The 18,687-nt window shown below is 48.0% G+C and overlaps 5 protein-coding genes across 5 annotated transcripts; 1 reads left to right on the forward strand and 4 right to left on the reverse strand.

The window, feature by feature from the left end:
• Positions 1-353: 353 nt before the first annotated feature.
• Positions 354-2,360, reverse strand: LOC131260333 (uncharacterized). The gene is made up of 4 exons (XM_058262034.1): positions 2,323-2,360; positions 1,597-1,731; positions 1,269-1,532; positions 354-1,204 (listed from the first exon to the last, which is right to left on the reverse strand). The coding sequence occupies exons 1-4, from the start codon at positions 2,358-2,360 to the stop codon at positions 601-603; spliced, it is 1,041 nt and encodes a 346-aa protein (XP_058118017.1). The 3' UTR covers positions 354-600.
• A 35-nt stretch (positions 2,361-2,395) lies between these two features.
• LOC131260898 (centromere protein J) lies at positions 2,396-5,871 on the forward strand. Its single transcript, XM_058262746.1, has 2 exons — positions 2,396-5,299; positions 5,365-5,871. Exons 1-2 carry the CDS (start codon positions 2,517-2,519, stop codon positions 5,720-5,722), a joined length of 3,141 nt encoding a protein of 1,046 aa, XP_058118729.1. The 5' UTR covers positions 2,396-2,516; the 3' UTR covers positions 5,723-5,871.
• Positions 5,765-6,945, reverse strand: LOC131260899 (large ribosomal subunit protein mL44). The gene has a single exon (XM_058262747.1). It carries the CDS (start codon positions 6,847-6,849, stop codon positions 5,863-5,865), a length of 987 nt encoding a protein of 328 aa, XP_058118730.1. The 5' UTR covers positions 6,850-6,945; the 3' UTR covers positions 5,765-5,862.
• Positions 6,946-7,534: 589 nt separating this feature from the next.
• Positions 7,535-14,957, reverse strand: LOC131272416 (fatty acid synthase). The gene is made up of 5 exons (XM_058274141.1): positions 14,691-14,957; positions 12,417-14,623; positions 9,773-12,350; positions 9,352-9,701; positions 7,535-9,293 (listed from the first exon to the last, which is right to left on the reverse strand). The coding sequence occupies exons 1-5, from the start codon at positions 14,955-14,957 to the stop codon at positions 7,535-7,537; spliced, it is 7,161 nt and encodes a 2,386-aa protein (XP_058130124.1).
• A 1,674-nt stretch (positions 14,958-16,631) lies between these two features.
• Positions 16,632-18,630, reverse strand: LOC131272360 (DET1 homolog). Its single transcript, XM_058274072.1, has 2 exons — positions 18,612-18,630; positions 16,632-18,536 (listed from the first exon to the last, which is right to left on the reverse strand). The coding sequence occupies exon 2, from the start codon at positions 18,392-18,394 to the stop codon at positions 16,715-16,717; it is 1,680 nt and encodes a 559-aa protein (XP_058130055.1). The 5' UTR covers positions 18,395-18,536; positions 18,612-18,630; the 3' UTR covers positions 16,632-16,714.
• Positions 18,631-18,687: the final 57 nt, after the last annotated feature.

Raw genomic sequence — 18,687 nt, forward strand, 5'->3', positions numbered from 1 at the left:
TCCATCACTAGAACGAAGCTGGTCGGACAGCTTGGCACCAAAAACCTTGGTCACAATTTGAAATAGTGGCTCAAATAGTAAAATTGTTAAAAACTTTTTGGCCTTGACCAACTTTATAAATTGACATCTTAAATAAAAAGTCTTAATGCACCAAAGAGTCGTCCTAAATTCTTATTTGTTGAAAAACATATGTGTAAGTGATATAGGCATAGGAACCTTAGTTGGTATTTTAAACTGAAATAGCAAATTTGATGACTCTTTAACTTTATAACCGCTACTTTATGTACTGTGTACAATGGCTCATGCATGTATTCCTTAATTTCTTTTTTCATGGTAATATGCTCGTGACCAGCAGCAAATTGCATATTTAAGAAACCTAACTAATTTTCTCAAAAATACAGAGTAAGACAAATTAATCGAGTACCAACGGAAAGCATATGCGTACGATGTATTCCTTATTATAATTTTTGTTACACGAACACGAGCAATTGTATATCGGTTTTACGAAGATATTTTTACCGCATCTGCGTAATTGCAGGTATATTACCAATTCATTAAACCAAGAGTCATAAAAAGATTCGACACGACATAAACTTAGAACTACATTTCAATATCCATCGTCCCTGGATCAGGAGCAATTGGCTTCTGGTTGTCGTCTATCGCACTGTCCACTTCGAAGTCCAAATCTTCATCGTAATCTGGCAGATCGGGTAATGGTTCTTCATCCATTGTCATTATGGACACTGTTTCGTTGTTGTTGTTAACAGATTTCCTTTCAGCTCGATCTCTTTCTTCCATTTTCTCTGACACTTTCGAGAAAAGTGTCTGAATGCGTTCTTGTGGTGGTTGCCAGATCATCAATGCAGTACATGGCTTTTCTATACGATTTAGTAACGACTGTGGTAGAATTTCGGCCCGACTATCCAGCTTTCGAACTTCCTCACAAATAGCGATCCGTTGCGCCTTTTTTAATCGTTCCTCAAGCTCCTGTGGGGACATACATACGTGGTACGGTTCGGGGGTTGTAGCATTCGACGGACTACCCGGGTCACCGAATAAAGTATCCTCGTCTAGCCCTTCCGGTGCTGCAGGGCTTGATAAACCCGTATTTGTCTTTATGTTGTGTGCTGTGTACTCTGCGGACAAATGCAGATTATTCAAATGCGACGACATCACTTCATCTGTCAGAAATTGTTTGGATGGCCTACAAGACAAACGGTGGACCATTAGATATACAAAAAAAAAAAACATTCACCGTCGATACTTACACTGGTATTATATCGGGATCTGGCTTCCTTTTTCTGAAATCCGGCATGAGATTTTGTGGCACGGAAAGCCCATATGATGGCGGACTGCCACTCAGGGACGGCGATGGAGGGCCATGCGGAACAGAAATCGGACTGGGTCGAATAACAGCGTTAAACTCCATCACTTGTCCAGGCTTTACACCATACGACCAGGGCATTTCAGCAAAGTTGAACGGCGCTCCCGTGGGAGATGGCATTATTTGCGAAGGCAAAATTCTTGGATTCCTACAACCCAATAAACTGGTTAGTAACTGGTAGGGCTACACTTTTTAATGTTTATGCTACACACCAAATCCGTGGTCTAATCCGCCTCACGCGCTGGTAGACATCGGAATAAGAAGAAATCTCCAAGAACCACTTCGTGAGGTACCCAAATAGAGGGCAGGTGTGCGTCTTCGCGTATTTGTGTAACGCACCGTAACCCCTTGTATGTTCCAGAATCTTCTAGAAAACTAGTGTGCATCGATAGCTTACTCTGTTGTGATTGTTTTTAACTATAAATTTCACGACAAAAGTTGGGCAAACAACGTGAAAAATATGTTTTCTCGTAGTTTTTGCTTTGACGTTCGTAGACGGTAAATATTTTGAGAAACTACACGGCTCATGACACTGGAATGGTTTTGGATCATCGAAGGAATCTTATTTAATTAGAACTGCCTGAACTGGGTTGAATAGAGCAAGAAATATGTTTTGTTTATATCGCATGGTGTTACCATTAACTCGCACTGCTAACCTGTGCTGAGTTAAAAAGTACTGAAACAAGTATTGTAGACGAATGCATTCGGTAAGACGTCATTGCGATTTTCAATAAACAAATGGAAGTTGTATTGCCCGCGAAAGGTTTTTGGTCATTTTATATTATGAAAGAAGTGAATTTTCATTGTTTTCCAAGTAGAACACTTGTTTATAATGGCAAATATCAAAGATTGTAAGTATTAGTAACATAAATTTTGTTTTTTTAAAGACGTTGCCTACCGATTATTGCTAAAACATTTTCACCGGGTACTATGTTTACGGATTTTTCGATTCCGCGTTTTCCATAGCAACTGACATTTCTAGTTAAATTCGTTAAGAGCAACGGCTGTTTGTGTATCTTTAGTGCAATTCGCTTGTTTTTAGCTAGTAGCTATCGAAAAAGATATCTTTTATAGTTTTATTATAATAAAAGTGCACAATACGATCGTTTAATGTGAAACATAAACAAGCAATATGGCAGACTCCCCACGCAGCATTTTGGCTCGATTGGAGCAGTTGAAACAATGGCAGGAACAACAACAACGGGTTCTACTAGAGAAGCATATAGCCCAGCAACAGCTTCTCGAACGAGAACAGCAAAAAATGTACGAGGTATTGGGTCTTCAAAATGCAACCGAGGGGGAAAGCTACCAGGAATCCTATGAGAGCAGCGACAGTGAACCGGAATACGAGGAAACCAACATGCAAGCGCAAGTCGCCTCCGAAATGTTTAAGCTAACGTCCGTCAATCACGAATCCGCAACGTTCGATTCTGATCAAGAGTATCCTTCCGCAGAACCTGAAGATGCATTGAAAAAACAAAGTAACATTCCGAAGCGTCCGTTTTTGAAACGAGGGGAAGGTTTACGTGCAAGGTTCAAAGTTGATCCCGATAAGTTTAAGTTAAACAATCTACCTACATACAAATTTGCTCATCACAACAGAGAGCGAAACAATCGTAAGAATCGTTCCAGACACGGATCGGGCCCAGCGATAGATGGGAAACATACCGCAAACAGTTCACAGCCTGCTTCAAAAGAATCCCGGACGACTTCAAAGGAGAAGGACAACGGTCTGCAACCGATAGTGGAAAAGAAACCCCGCCATAAAAGCGACGTAGGAATTGTGCTAGACGTCAACCGTGTACAGGATAAAAGGCTCAAAAGTACGAGAAGACAAGGCGGTTCTCTGCCTCCAATTGTGAACAATGACTTTAACATTCAGATGGAAGCTAATGAAGACAATAATCTGATAGATTTTGCTAAACAATCTTCCTTAGAGCATGGAAAAGAAATACACAATTTGGGTGCCCCATCTGATGCTCCTTGGAAGCGAAGACTCGATCCTTCCGCAGTTCCCGTAGTATCGAAAGAACAGCGCGATTTAAACTTTTTCGAACTACTCGAGCAGAAGGTCGTTGGTAAGAATTTTAATCCCGATTCAAGCAGTATTTTACGATTTATATCTGCAAATGATACCACTGCCAACGATGAGACGCTTGCCAATGACGATACGGTTAGCAATCAAGCAGAAGGTGAGCCGTTAATACGACCGGACGATTACCAGACAATGGGTGGGCTTGCTCCGTTGCCGTCAGATGTACCAATAGATGATGCTACTGACGATTCAGAGGAAAGTGGTGAGGAAGATAAACATGTGCACGTACGATTTGTAGACGATGGTAAATCTGTATCAGGCAACACTTCGGACGTTACTGATAACGAATCCTACATGTTAAAGGGAGTAACTCTGAGCAAAATGTCCACTCCCAATGATAAATTTGGGCATCGTTCTCTATCGCTCGAACAAGCAGCTCGGGATAATGATGTAAGCGATAGCGACGACACGAGTGAATGTGGCGACGAGGATTGTACCACTGCTGACAACCCTCACGATCAATCGGAAGGTGAAGAGACGGTCACCAAGGTTGGTGACGGTGACGATACACTACGGAATGAAATCCTTGCCAAGAGTGAGCTACTCAAAGAGCGCCTCGCAGAATTGGAACGTGAGATCGATAGTTATCGGCGCGAAAATGCAGAACTTATCCGCGCTAAGCAGGAACATGAGATTGAGCGACAAAATCTACAGCAGGACCGCGAAGAGATGGAAGAGAGGATGAACGACGAGCGGATTAAGATGGAGGTTTACTTTCACGACGAGCGAATGAAAATTGAGGCCGAACGCAAACAGGCCTTAAAGGAGGCACAAAAACCGAACAAAAAAGACCGGGAAGAAATTTTGCGACTCAACGAAGAGCTGTCCGAGGCTAAGAAGCAACAAAAGGAAAGAGATCTGAAGCATAGTGCGTCGCTGGCAAGGTTTCGTGCGCAGGTGAAAAATATGGAAAAGGACCTTCAGGAGACGCGGTTAGAGTTGGAGGTGGCGAAAAAAGACAACCGAAGGTTGGAAACGGAAAATGCTCGCTTGAAGCGACAGAATAACAGTCGTATGCTGGTGGAAATCAATCGAAACATCGCTAAACTGGCCACCGGCGGAGGTGCGGAAGCAGAAGAGCAAGGACGGAAGAAAAATAGTATGTCTCCTGAGAAGGCCAAGGTTGGTCCAAAGATGGAAGGCAAGGTAAAATCTTATCCGGTGCATGTCACTGAACGGAAAGTATCACAGGTGCGAGCCAAAGTGACCAGCCATTTACCGCCAGCGCGGACTGCGGGACAAAGACAGTCCCAAGCGAAGCGGCTTCCGGCACGTGGCAACGATTCAAGTATGGACTCGGATGAAAATGATGAAAATATTCCTAAAAGCAAACACCTGCCGGTTGCTGAAGAAGTGAATGTGTTGAGCGATAGCGATGACGATGATGATGTCACGGAAGAAGAATTGAGCGAAAGTTCTAGCTCGGTTGCGGAACCACAACCTTCCTCGTATTTTGCGAAAAAGTCAGTGCGTAAGACACTTTTCGATGTCGTCAATGTGGACAAAGATCCTGCGCAGCCGAAACAAGGACTGGTACGTCGTGAAAGCCCACCGCGACACGATCGTACGCCAGAGGCTTCGGAAATAGTAAAAAATCTTAAGCGGGAAATAGTGAATGCCGACGGCAGTCGGGACATATGGTATCCGAATGGAAATCTAAAGAAAATCTCTCCAGATGGTATGACGATTCGTATGCTGTACTTCAACAAGGATATCAAGGAGACGAATATGGCGGAGGGTACGACCAAATATTACTATTCTGAAACCAACACCTGGCATACGACCTATCTCGATGGGTTGGAAATACTGGAGTTCCCTGAGTGAGTGCATTCTGCATGATTTTATTTGTGTACGTTTTCTTTAACAGTATTTTTCATATTTTCAGTGGACAAACTGAACACCGATTCAAAGATGGATCGACTGAGGTACATTTCCCGAACGGATCGATACGTACGACGAATCCTAATAGCGCCGACATTGCCGAAGAATGGAAGTATCCAGACGGTACGACAGTGATCATCCGCAAGAATGAAGACAAAGAGATAAGTCTCCCAAATGGTCAGGTGGAAATACACACGAAAGCCCACAAGCGTAGAATCTATCCGGACGGAACTGTTAAATTCGTTTATCCGGACGGAAGTCAAGAATCACGCTATTCAAACGGGCGCATCCGGTTAAAGGACAAAGACGGCAGGCTTATTTCCGATACCGGCGGCGCAATGGTTAACAGTGCACTAAGGTAGAGTTGCGGAGGATTATTAGAATAATGCATTCCCACTGGTTGGTTATCAAACTATGGACTAATTTATTCGGTTTTTATACATATTGAATAAACTCTCACCGGGTGAAGAAACTTTGCTCGGAGGCATTTTTATAAATTGTTTTAACGACTTTCGAGCTTCTTTTTACTGCTGCTACGCGACATATGTTGGATACAATCCGAAAGTCCAAGATTAAAGTCAATCGGTTTCATGTAAAGCTCGGTCCCGAACAGCTTTCTCAGACAGTCCCGTGCCGCTTCTTCGATTGCGACGTTTTGGCTCTCACCGTAGCCCGTGCCAAGCAGCTTACGGTTGCTGTAAATGCCGACATTGTACGCAGCCAGAAGAGTGTTCTTTCCGAGAGTTCCTATGAGCCTCGGTTCAGGATCGGCAAGATTCTTTTCCTTGCAGTACTCTCGAAGCATAGAAAGGGGATCGTCTATGTCCAGATATTCGAAGACGTTCCGTTGATTTAGGACACTGCAGATGAAATCGCGTACAAACAGAAAACAACGTTCTTCACCGGAAGATCGATGCAGTGCGGCAACAATGGCCTTCAAGGTGGAAGCTAACAGCGTCTCTCCGACGGGAAATTCTGCAGCCATAATAATGTCCTTGGTTCCCAGGTGCGATGAAATGTGTGCTAGTTGTGATTCGCTGGTTAGGTTGTCTCGGATGGCAGCCACAAATTGCCGTGGAAGTTTGGGCAGTGTCGTCAGCAGGAAAGCTTCTACATAGTCCGAGACGAGCTGTTCGCCCTGCGTAATCAGTTCCCGGTTGTCACTGACACCCAGCACCGGTTGTTCAATACCGACGGCCGTTTGCTTGTTAGTTTCCTGTTCGATGAATGACTGATGGGTAAATGCCTGCTGCAGTACATTTGCATCGAAGTTTTCCTGCAATCTTTTTCCGAAGGCGAATATTTCCGCACTATAGTTCCAATCGGAGTGAGACGAACGAGGCTGCAAGGCTTCAGGGCCCATTTTTTCGCGTCGCCGGCGAAGCTCACGTAACGTTGGCGCAACCCATCGGTGCACCGCTCTGTTCCTGTGTACGTCGAGCCGCTGGGCTCCACGAAATAATGCACGGGACACATTGAACAGCAACATATTGCTAATCTGTGTTGAATTGTACGTTTAATGCTAAAGAACTATGTAATATGGACTAATTCGCAATCCCCGCACCGAACGGCGCACGAACAACACGATGTGTTTTGGTTTGGTATTTTTCTTCTTTCAGTCACTTTGACAATTCCCCGATATTTGACCAAGGTTGTTGCAAGTCAACTAACACGTGAAACAACCTTGATTGCGTACAAAAATTGATTTTTAAAATAACCGTTGAATATCAATTTACAATTTACCCACAGAACACTCGTTAATCGTACTCTAAAATCGGAATGAATGGAATAATTAAATCATATTTTCTAAGCTATTAATGTCTAAAATAGATCATGAAGAAACATAGATAGGATGAAGTAAAGCAAAGTGAAACATCGTTTTGTTATACAGTTCCAGAAAAAATCAATTGAACATGCAGCAGTGTTACTAAAGACATACTTGTTCTGTGTTGTATTCAAATATATATTTAAATTTGCTCTTACTAATTGTTTGAACTATCGTTGAACATGTAATTAGTATAACCCCACAATCGTACACAACCCTTGGTCAGAAAAGCAGCTCACTTTCAACCATCGATGTAATATTCCTCCAACATCCATCCCGGTCCCTTAAGATAGCGCGCTTGGTTAGTTAGTGTTCGCTTGGTACTGCTGATAGCCGCCGAGTGATGGTTTTACTCTGCCACGGAATTGCTTTGCAGGTACTTCTGGAAGCATCGATCCGATTCCAGCACCGGGTCCGAATCGGTAATGATTTGAACCAGCTTCGGGTTGTCCAGCATGGTGATGTGGTTGCCCTCGACAAACTTCAGGCTCACATTACCCTCGGTGTACCGAGATAGATCGTAGTCCTCCTCGATGTCCACCACCGACACCTCGGTCGGGCGCACTAGCAGGATGGGCGATTGCACGGGTTTCGGATTGTCGATGTCGGTTTCCAGGGCGATCTTGATGCGGTTAAACAGGGCCTTTGGCATCATGCGCAGGTACGCCTCCGAGTAGAGGTTTTGGTCCTTGGACAGCTCGAGCAGCTTATCGATGCGCTGATCGAACGTGGTGCAGGAGGCGAGCAGTGGCAGCACGTCGGTATTTTCCTCCGGGAAGATCGTGTTAACGATGCCCGAGGTCAGCACCACCTGTATGCTGTCGTCGGTATAATTTTCCGTCATCTGATCGATGGCCAGCTTACGGAGGAACTTTGGTGCACCGTCGATGAGCAGGATTTGACCACGCATGCCCGTCTCCTCTAGGATACGGGCCAATTCCAGCGTAATAAAGGCACCGAATGAATATCCCACCAGGTAGAAGTGTTCCGTGCCCTTGAAGATGTTCTCGATCAGTTCCGGTGCTAGGAAACGACCGATCTCTTCCACCGTGGTCATGTCGATTGTGTGCGTAAGCTGTGTGATGAACGTGGGCAACGAAAGTTGGGCCGCAATATTGTGCCATGCGTTACCAGCTACACCTTCAATGCCGGGCGTGAACAAAACGCACGCGTTGTACTTCTTCGAATCGTTCTCCGACTGCAAACGGAGGATCGTATGCTGGCTGTTGAACTCGTCGCCCAAGTTACGCAGCAACATCGCAACACCGGTTGGCGTTTTCTCGTTGGCAAGCTTCAGCTTCACGTTCTCATCAGCGGCCGCCTTTGCTTCGGTCAACTCCTGCAGCTTCATAAAAGTGAGCGAACGAAGATCCTGCGGTGTCAGGAAGAGCTCATACTCGCGTTCGAGCGTTTGTTTGATTTCGACCGCCATGAGTGAATCCATACCCAACTCCGAAAGGGTCGTGTCCATCGAGATCGACTTGATGTCCCTGATGCTCATGATGTTCATCACCGATTCGATGATGTTCTCCTTGCCACTGGTGCGGACACGCTTTTCCGCCACCACCATGCTGGCCACGATCGGTTCTGGCGTAGTAAGCAGTGGGTCCAGCTCTTGCAAGCACGAGGTAATACGCTGCTGCAGCGTGCCACCAATTTCCATGTCCAGCTTGTCTTCCTGCATATCCGCTACGAGTCCTACCTCTCCGACGGCACCCCACTGGATAGCCTTCGCCGGAAGTCCATCGGCCCAGCGACGTTCGATGATGCGCTCCATCACCGAGTTAGCCATACCGTAGTTACTCTGGCCGGCATTACCACGTCCGCAAGAAACGCTCGAGAAGATCACGAAGAATTCCAGCTGAGGGCAAACGCGGCGGCTCACTTCATCGAGGTATTGGGTAGCGTACGCCTTCGGCGCCATACATTCCCGGAAGCGTTCCACCGATTGGTTCTCGAAGATACCATCGCGTAGCTGAACGGCCAAGTTGAAGATACCTCCGACGGGACCAAGTTTGTTGGCAGCGCCGATCAGTGCCTCACAACCGGCACGGCTGGTAATATCGTCCGTACTGATGACCACCTTTACACCATAGGTTTCCCAAATCCTAAATGAGACGAAGGTTTGTAGAAAGTGTCACCATTTTGGCTTGTGCCTCTACTCACTTAATGCGGTACAGTTGGTATGGCTTTGAGAGACCCCGGCTGGAACTGACCACCACCTTGCGGCAACCGCGAAGAACCAGCCAATCGGCTAACTCGAGACCAAATCCTCCCAGACCTCCGGCGATGACATACGACCGATCCGGGTTGCAGTAAACCCTCGGTAGGTAGCTCAGTGGAAGTGAGTCCTCATCGCTTGGTGACTCGCGTATCTTGAGCAGCACCTTTCCGACGTGTTTACCACTGGCCAGATAACGGAAGGCCTGTTCAATTTCACCCGCCGAGAAAACGTTCGTTTTCAGTGGTACAATGATACCGTTTTTCATGTCCTTATCGAGCATGTTGTGTAGCACCTGTTGGGAAAATGTTACCGTGCATTTAATTCACGTTTCGATTATGCTTGTAGGATGACGGTTGTGCTTACCATTTTTTCCTCCGGTGGTGCAGTGAAGAGGAAATCGACCAACACTGCCGTGAACGAGAGGGCACGCAGGAACCGATTCAATCCGAGCTTGGAATCGTTCGCCATATCATACTTTCCAATCTCCAGGAACTTGCCATACTTTCCGAGGCAACGTACGGATGCTTGTAGTTTGTCGTCCGCAAGCGAGTTCAGCACATAATCCACACCTTGGCCGTTTGTGCGCAGCATAATCATACGCTCGAAGGATGTGTCACGCGAGTTGCCAATGTTGTCCGCCTTCAGCTGCGGGAAGGTTTGCAGCAGGAAGTCACGTTTCGCGTCCGTACCCACCGTGGTGAACACGTCCAGCCCGTACGCTAGGCAGACTCGGATGGCAGCAAGGCCAATGCCACCACTTCCGGCGTGGATAAGGATCGACTGACCCTTCTGAATGTGTGCGGTAATGAATAGCGCACAGTAAACGGTTGTGTACACCACCGGTACGGTGGCGGCCTCTTCCAGGGTCCACTTCTCCGGGATGGTCCAGGTAAGGGTGTCGTCACACTGCACGTGCGTAGCCATCGCTCCTGTCGTAACCATGCCCATGACCCGGCGTCCCGTCTCGCTGATGCCGGAATACTCGAAACCTAGTTCGCACTGCTGCTCGACACGCGAAAGGTTGGCAAAGTCCGACGTCAGTTTACCGGTCGCGAACATGACATCGCGGAAGTTGAGCGCACTGTAGACCACCTTCACCAGCTCACCCTTCGGTCGCCCATGATTGAATGGTCCGCTAAGCCATGTCATCGAGGACAGGTCACCCTTGACCAGAGCGTTGGCATAGCAATGGTTACGCCTTGGCTTCGATTCGATCTCCTGGATCAGTTGCAAATGTCGGAAGCTTCCCCAACGTCCTTTACGGTACACATTAATGGCAAGACCGAGTCGTAGCTGGCTCTTGAAGACAGGATGGTCCAAGTCGAATGGTGGTGCCGTTGGATCATCGACAAACACGCAGCTTACCATGCCACCGTCTGGCTCTTTGCGGATACAGTTAATAAGTCCGACGATACCGGAGTTGGGATTACCCTGCGACACGGCAATCACCGGTCCGGACTTGATCGCCTCCTTTAGCGTCGCGATCCACTGGTACTGATCGTCAATCGGAGGAATCCGAACGATCGACGGTACGGCCATAAACTTGCGCTTGATGCGTTGCAGTAGGACGAAGGTCTCGTGCTCGGGAACGGGGAAGACGGCAAGCAGTTGGAAACCGGCCGGGGGGACAATACTGTCCACCACTAAGTTGGCCGCTTCCCGGCTCAAAACATATCCACTTTCGTGCAGGCTACCGACGGATTCTTCGATAAACTCAGGTCGCCCGAGGCAATTGGTCGAGATGAGGAAGAGGGAGTTCGTTTGCGTCGAAAGCTTACCGTCCTCCACATGGACGCCACCGAGCGAGAGTGTTTGTTTGCTGAGGAACATCAAGTCAGCCGTCACAAGAGGCAGATCACCCAGTGCGTCGGCAAAGAGTGGCGTAATCGGGACGCTGTTGTTGAAGTCCACCTCCACCACCTTAACCTTTGGTACGGGAATGTTTTCCAGTGCAAGTTGTACGCACACCCTTACCGCGTCCGCCTTCGAAAGCGTCGGTGCGGGAAGATGAGAGATGAACTGGTACGACTCGAGCACCGGAATGCCCGGTGGCTTGCGGCGCGCCACGGTACTTGCCTGCAGGCCAATAATTTCGATTCCACCGCAGCGGATGGTGTTCAGGATCTTGGAATTTTTGAATTCAAACACTTGACTTCCTTCCTCCATCGTATTGGCGATAGCTAGATGCATCTTCGGATCGATACGCATCTTTTCGATGCACGTCGGAATCATCAGGGAACGTGTGTCCTTTCCGATGATGCAGCACTGCAGCAGACAGTCGAGGAACGAGACCCAGTTAAGCTCCCAGTTGATCTTTCCACAGGCACTGTCCGAGCGGGCCTCCAGCACCGACCGGAACGCACCGCTATAGTGATACCCGCGAAGACGTAGCTCCTTGTAGAAGTCTCTGGTTTCCAGCACCGGCATATCGTTTGCCGGTGGATCTGGAATCTCCGACAGCGTAATGTTCTCCACGTGGCGCACATACCCCGTCACGACGGCCGCCGTACCCTCGGTGATTTCGAACCGACCCGTACCCGGTTGCAGCATAACGGTGAACTCGATCTCCTGATCCTTCGTTATCGAGGTGGCACGCAAGAACTTTACGTCCTCAAATTCGACCTCCAGATCGAAGTACATTGGACCCTTCACCATGGCTAGCGTTTCCCAGGCCAGGTGCAGGTAGGCCGTGGCCGGGAACAGCACACGCCCATCGATCACGTGGCCGGCGATGTAGCTGTAGTCCTCGTCGTTCAGCTTGATCTTAACCCGCCGTTCGCCACTCTTGGTGGACTTTTGCATCTCGAACTTGGTCACAAACCAATCTTCTGAGTGGTCCCAGCGAATGAGATGCGAGACCATCGGTGTACCACGCGAGACGGGGAACTCAACCGCCGGATAGAGGCGTGCCACGGGAATGTCCAAACCGTTGATGTACAATCTGAGACAATTGGTAAAGAAAAATGTTTAGTTCGACGATATAAAGAATCTTCTGCTCAAAACTTACTTTCCAAGAGCGTTGAACATGTACTGGACATTGTCCTTGTTGCCACGCTTGGTCAATCCGATGTGGATAGCGTTGGGCATCGACTTCTTTAGAATGGCCTGCAGCAGCCCATGGGGAGCGATTTCGATCGTCAGCGCATTGTTTGGCAGAAGCGCGGAAGTTTCCTCAAACAGAACCGAGCTGAGCAAATTGTTCGTGTGATAGTGTGCCGACGAGTATTGGCTTTCCGGTTGATCCCAGCGAATCTTCGGGACGGACGAGCTCAACCACTTAGGTGAACGTTTTTTCGGTTCAGGGATGACCTCATTCAACCGTGCCAGCAGCCTTGGTCCCATCTCGGCAATGTACTTACTATGGTAGGGAATGTTCGAGCAAGGTACCTCCTTCGCGAAGATACCCTTCTCAGTCAGCTGCGCTACGAACGCTTCCACGTTTTCCTTCGGACCCGAAATAGTACACGAGTCTGGTCCGTTGTGGCAGGCGACCTCAATTCCCGGTGGTAGCATCGTACGAATCTTGCGGAATCCAAGCCCAACGGCTGCCATCGAACCGTAGACGGTCTTCGTCTCCAAGCTGGCCATACCGCGCGAGTACGCCGACAGGATCATTTGCTCGGCGGTGAAGCAACGGTCGGCATACGCACAACCCAACTCACCGACAGAGTGACCGATCACAAAGTCGGGCTCAAGATCGAGTGATCGTAGGACGTCCACGATACCAATCTGTACCGCGGCAATGCCGACGAACGAGTGTAGGATGTTATCGTACTTGCAGTTCTTCGACGTGAGGATCTCGAGCAGATTAAGGCCACGCGGTTCCAACACTCGGTGGCAGTGTTCGATTGCCTGACGGAACACCGGGATCTCCAGCAGCGAAGTGCCCATCTCGGTCCACTGGGAGCCCATACCACTGAAGACCCAAACAAGAGGGCGCTTAAGACCGGTATAGTGCTGAGTGTCTCGGCCAAGACATATCGCATTCTCTGTACCGTCTTTGGCGTACAATCCGTAGCCACGGAACACGTTTCCAGGGATGGATTCGCTCTGCACGTTGTGCAGTAGTGCGACATACTCCGCATCCAGGTGGCGGTTGCTCATATCGGTGAGGACCGCATCGATGGCTTCCTCCGTACGCCCCGACCAGGTGATCAGACGCGGCAAATTGTCCGTGGGGAGTCCATGGTTTACCTTTTCCTTCGTGTTACCGTAGAGGAGGGCATGTGCGTTGGCACCACCGAAGCCGAACGAGTTCACGGCAATCAGAGGTCCATCAAGGGGCTGAGTTTCCGAAACCACCTGCAGGCGACCCTCAACAAGTGATGGAATATCGCGGCGAATTTCTTTGAAATTAATATTCGGTGGAATGAGCTTATTCTCCAGGGCCAGAATACACTTGATCACCGAGCAGATGCCCGAACTCGACTCCGAGTGACCAATGTTGGACTTGACCGAACCAACCGGAAGCGGTTTCTTACGTCCGCTGCAAAAGATCTTGTCCAATCCGGCGCACTCCTCGGGATCCCCGACGACCGTACCCGTGCTGTGTGCCTCAACGTAGTCTACTGTCGAAGGATCGACCTGAATTTCGGAATAGAACTCCGACAGCAGTTTCCGCTGCATCACTCCCGACGGATAGGTGATACCTTCCTCCTTGAACCCATCGCAATTCGTCTTGGAGTAGACCACGTTGGCGTACACACGCTTGGCGTCTTTCGCCTTCTGCAAATACATCACGCAAACCGCCTCCGATCGGGTGTATCCCGAAGCGTCCTTATCGAACGGTCGGCAGTAGCCATCGGCAGCCAAGACACCCAGACGAGCGAACTGTAGCGTTACGTACGGATGGAGCAGGAGATTCGAACCCCCAACAATGGCCGCATCGCACTCTCCGTTACGGATGGCGTTAAACGCACAATCGAGTGCATACATCGAGCTACTGCACGCCGTATCGAGCAGAAAGGAAGGCCCATTCAGCCCCATCGTGTACGAGATACGATTCGCCATCATGGCACGCGAGCAACCCGTGATTCCAAAGCCACCGGAAGAAATTTTCTCGTAGAACCACGTTTTCTCCGACTCGGCAAAGCAGGCTCCGACGAACACACCGGTACGGGAACCACGCAGAGATTTCGGATTGACACCGGCATCGATGGCCGCCTCATACGCATGCTCAACCAGAATGCGACACTGCGGATCCATCGTGTGCGCCTTGGAAGAAAATGGAACATGGTTTAACACCGTAGAACGTCCACCACGACACTCGGTAGCGTCTTACCTGCTTGAAGTGTACTCCAAAGAAAGTCGCATCGAACTTCTCGAGATTGTTCACCTTGCCCATTCGGCGCGGAATCTCAACATTGCTGTGTCTCCAGCGGGTCTCGAGATCATCCACCATGTCAATCTTGTTGAAGAGATTGTGGCCGTACTCCTTGACGCTGTTGGAGTTCGGGAAACGGCCAGCAATACCGGATACCACAATTTCATCGCCCGGGCAAGGTGGCTTCGCCCGGAATGCAAGGGCATCGGTATCCTTTGACTCCATTGCACGGAATTACGATTCAACTACACGCAGGACACAGAAATAACGGCGGGTACTCTTTTGCACCGAGTGTTTTTTGTTCGATTCAATTTGGGCTGTAGGAATGTTATGTTTTTCCTCAATTTGCTCGTTTTTGACTGCCAGCAGTGTTCACCATCAATTTCAACTACGACGGAAATTGGTTCACTTCCTACACTCGCACCGTAGCACACCACACCGCACACTGCCAGCGATCGATAGGATGATCTTGATCCAGAACACGAAAAAGGAAGTGCACGATCGATAAACGATAAATCACTAGAGCACCAGGAACACCGAAACAAGAAATTCACCGAAGAAGCACAACCACCCAACAACCATCCAAACTGGCAGGCAATGGAGCTGCAAGTGAACGGCCGATCTACGGCACTGGCCATGTTTTATAGGTAACCAACCAGCCGCCGTCGCCCATCATCCGTTCTGCGTCAGGGGTGAGGGTGCCACATGGGGTTAAGAGTATGTACGTTTGCTTCCCATTCCCCATAAACCTGGAATCGAACAGAAGCTCCTCGATAAGAAAACCCTCAGCAGAAGGGGCTATTTTCGAGCAGCCTATTTGCAATTCTGCATCTGATTAATGGCCATCCACATTTTCATTAACCACCGTGACCGCTACAACGATACAAGCGATACATCGGTCGACCGTGGTTTGTTTTGGAGTGAATTTTTCGGTAGATTTCGGTTAAAGCTTACGATTCGGATGTATTTGAACAACGTCGGACGTACCAACAAACGTAACCATTGCGTCATTTCGATCCATGATCGTTGGGACATGCGCGTGCATATTATTTTCAAAAAAAAAAGGTAAATAGTTTGCCATTAAACCAACTCCTCATCATATTTTAAGTTCTGCTGTTTTAAATTATGTTCCATTAATTTATGCAACTCCCGGCACCAATACCACGGAAAGTAAAGTCCCGAGGAAAGGAAGGAAACAAGTACGAATGTAAAATCGTCCGGCGGGAAACGCTGGACCAGATTTACATAAACCACGTGATAATCAAGCATACCGCGCCAGGTTGTCAACTCAAACCGACAAACCTTGTCGGACCAATTCCGAAGCCGGAGCACCGGACGCGCTTGTATATCGGTAACGGTTACACCTTGTGCAACCCATTGACACTGACCTCCATCGAGTGGCGTGCTCTGTGTCCTGATTCATTGGCAGAGAAAGCAGTGATAGAAAAATCCCTTTGCATATAAAACACCGCGGGAAAGTAATTCCACCGTATTCTCAAGAATAAAGGATCACGTATTTTAGGTTCAGCGAAACTGCATGGTGGATATTTAAAAAAACGATTCTAGGCTTTGAATCAATCGTCCACCAACACTTGGAAACACTTAACCCGACCACTTACCATAGGTCAACGTTCCGGTGCCAATCGGGGTTTTTTTTTATATCGCATGTGCACTTTCCGGGTGTTAGCTAATCAATTCTACAAGTTTAAACTTCATTAGGTTTCTTTTTCTAACTACAGCACAAACGATCTCCGTTGCGCAATACATCGGGCGTTACTTTGCATTGGTAATTTGAAAGCTGTTTTTGAAGATATTATTCAATTAAATGTTACAGTCATCTTTAATAATGTGACAATCTCCTTCAATAAAGACACAAATGTATGTAAAATCATGTTCACTGTTAAACATTTTTTATTATTGTCTGTTTCATTGCTCCGCTTTTTTAAATCGTTAAAAAAAATTTCCCCCTGGTTTGAACTTCGTTATCGGGGATCCTCAACACAAGGAACATGGCGTAAATGAAAGTTCGCAATGTAGTCCGTGTTGATACGCTGCACACTGATGGCGAACGGTTCCGTGGGATGGAAGATGAATGCCACCAAGCGGCGGGTGCCCGCCTGAGCGTTAGCCTGCTGACCGGCACCGGCAAAAATGCGAAACTTAAGCCGGCCCGAATCGCGAGCATAGAATCGAATCGGGAACTCGGCACACGCCTTCGGCCGCTCCATGGCCGATACCCATTTATCGTCGTAGCTGAAAAGCCCTAGGTCGAGGTACGGCGAGCTGGAGTAGCTCTGCGCACTGATCGGCAGTTGGGCTAGAATGCGCTTTGTTGCCTCCATCTCGCTGCCTCCGCGTGCCCCAATGATGGTCTGCTTGAACCTTGTGTGCAACAACTTACTGTAGATGTTGTTACTCGGCGAGCAGGTGAACGGTGTCCGGTTACTTTGGGTCGAGTTGCGAAAACTGTCACAAAACTGTTCGTACATTGCTAGTATAGTTAGGCATTGATTGCTGTATACCCCCAGTATCTGCTTGCGCCAGATGTGATAGACCACGAACAACGAATGTTGACTATTTGGTTCGTGTGCCTTCAGTGTTACAACGTCTTCATGGGCGTACTTGATGAACAGGTGATCATCATCAAGGAGCTGCATCTTCCACATGCGCATGTCTTTATAATCATCGAAGCGCCGATAGAATTTTCTTAGAGCTAAACGATCGAGCCCACTTTCCTCCCGCTCTTTGGCCACCTTAAAGAGAAACACCAGCATTCGATGCTTGAGACTGTTGATTGTCGGTTCCCGAAAGGCACTTGATCGCTCCGAGGCGAAGGTATTGTTGTAAAGATACTGATCATCCTGGCTACAAAATCTCCCGATGGCACGCTCCTCTATGAAGGTTCCCTCGGCTATCGAAAATATGTAAATTGTCTGATGGTGTATAGAAAGAATCGCCAACGTGTTGTTGTACAGATAAACTCCCTGATTGTGGGAGAGGATTATTTTATCCACGCGAAAGTCCTTGGAGTGTGAAATACGTCCAAAATGCAGATCGATTATGTACAGCGTGTAGTCCTCGAGTGGGCATCCGGCAGTCGGTTTAATAACTTCGTTGTTAGTGTACAGCTCGTAGAAATTTGGCCTATTTTCCTCCGGTATAAAGGATGCTGCTCCCACGATAACATACCGACCGTCGTTGGTGAAAAGACTGCATTCACGATTCAAATGCTTTTCGTGATTCTCCAAATTGACCACGTGCTTTAGTTTGAACAACTTATCAAAGATGTTTGCCCGTATGCCATTTACGTTCAAACATTCAACCAGCATTTTTGATTCGCCGCAGGTACTCAACAGTTCGCCGGCCGCCGAACATCCCTGGTATTCGTAGATTTCCAGCGCGGCCTGATCGGACGAAAAAGCAATGAGATACTTTCCATCCGGGCTAAATTTGCGCAGGTAACAGGGTGGCCGCTCCACTTTGACGATGGTTAGGTTCGGGTAGATGTTTTGATACAGCTCTCGGACGGCATGCTGAGATGTGCGATGTCGAAAGCCTGCCTCACGATTCCGCAGTCGATGAACAATGTTTTGGGAGCGCAATCGGCGAAATTTGATTCGATCGTTGCAGAACACGTATTCACCGGATGATGCAGGCTCCATCTTTAACTGTTTTTATGCTTTCTACTGTGCTTTTGGTTCAGGAATCGCATCTAATGTATGCCCAATTTGAAGAATGTTTGCTACCAGGAAAACGACAACACGCTTCGATGCGAAGCATATTCTTTACTCCCCTTGTTCACTTCTGTGTATAACAGGCATTATAGACAGCTATTAGACAGACCACTCTATACATTAAAGAATTTTTAGTTCCACGCACTTTATTTCTGAAAGTTCTGAAAATTGTTGTATTTTTATCTGCTTCGATCTGCAAGCCTAGCAGCACAAGAGACTGT

Source organism: Anopheles coustani, chromosome 3, assembly GCF_943734705.1.
Source record: "Anopheles coustani chromosome 3, idAnoCousDA_361_x.2, whole genome shotgun sequence".
Classification (NCBI taxonomy): domain Eukaryota; kingdom Metazoa; phylum Arthropoda; class Insecta; order Diptera; family Culicidae; genus Anopheles; species Anopheles coustani.

What these genes read in the sequence shown, in the direction of transcription:
- LOC131260333 (XM_058262034.1), bottom strand. Translation starts at nt 2,360, where the DNA reads ATGTCAGTTGCTATGGAAAACGCGGAATCGAAAAATCC. An exon ending in AACGCGGAATCGAAAAATCC is followed by an intron (nt 1,732 to 2,322) that starts GTAAACATAGTA and finishes GGAACATACAAG; the next exon opens with GGGTTACGGTGCGTTACACA. An exon ending in CGGATTAGACCACGGATTTG is followed by an intron (nt 1,533 to 1,596) that starts GTGTGTAGCATA and finishes ATTGGGTTGTAG; the next exon opens with GAATCCAAGAATTTTGCCTT.
- LOC131272360 (XM_058274072.1), bottom strand. Translation starts at nt 18,394, where the DNA reads ATGGAGCCTGCATCATCCGGTGAATACGTGTTCTGCAACGATCGAATC.
- LOC131272416 (XM_058274141.1), bottom strand. Translation starts at nt 14,957, where the DNA reads ATGGAGTCAAAGGATACCGATGCCCTTGCATTCCGGGCGAAGCCACCT. An exon ending in TTGGAGTACACTTCAAGCAG is followed by an intron (nt 14,624 to 14,690) that starts GTAAGACGCTAC and finishes TTTTCTTCCAAG; the next exon opens with GCGCACACGATGGATCCGCA. An exon ending in TACCAACTGTACCGCATTAA is followed by an intron (nt 9,294 to 9,351) that starts GTGAGTAGAGGC and finishes CGTCTCATTTAG; the next exon opens with GATTTGGGAAACCTATGGTG.
- LOC131260898 (XM_058262746.1), top strand. Translation starts at nt 2,517, where the DNA reads ATGGCAGACTCCCCACGCAGCATTTTGGCTCGATTGGAGCAGTTGAAA. An exon ending in GAAATACTGGAGTTCCCTGA is followed by an intron (nt 5,300 to 5,364) that starts GTGAGTGCATTC and finishes TCATATTTTCAG; the next exon opens with TGGACAAACTGAACACCGAT.
- LOC131260899 (XM_058262747.1), bottom strand. Translation starts at nt 6,849, where the DNA reads ATGTTGCTGTTCAATGTGTCCCGTGCATTATTTCGTGGAGCCCAGCGG.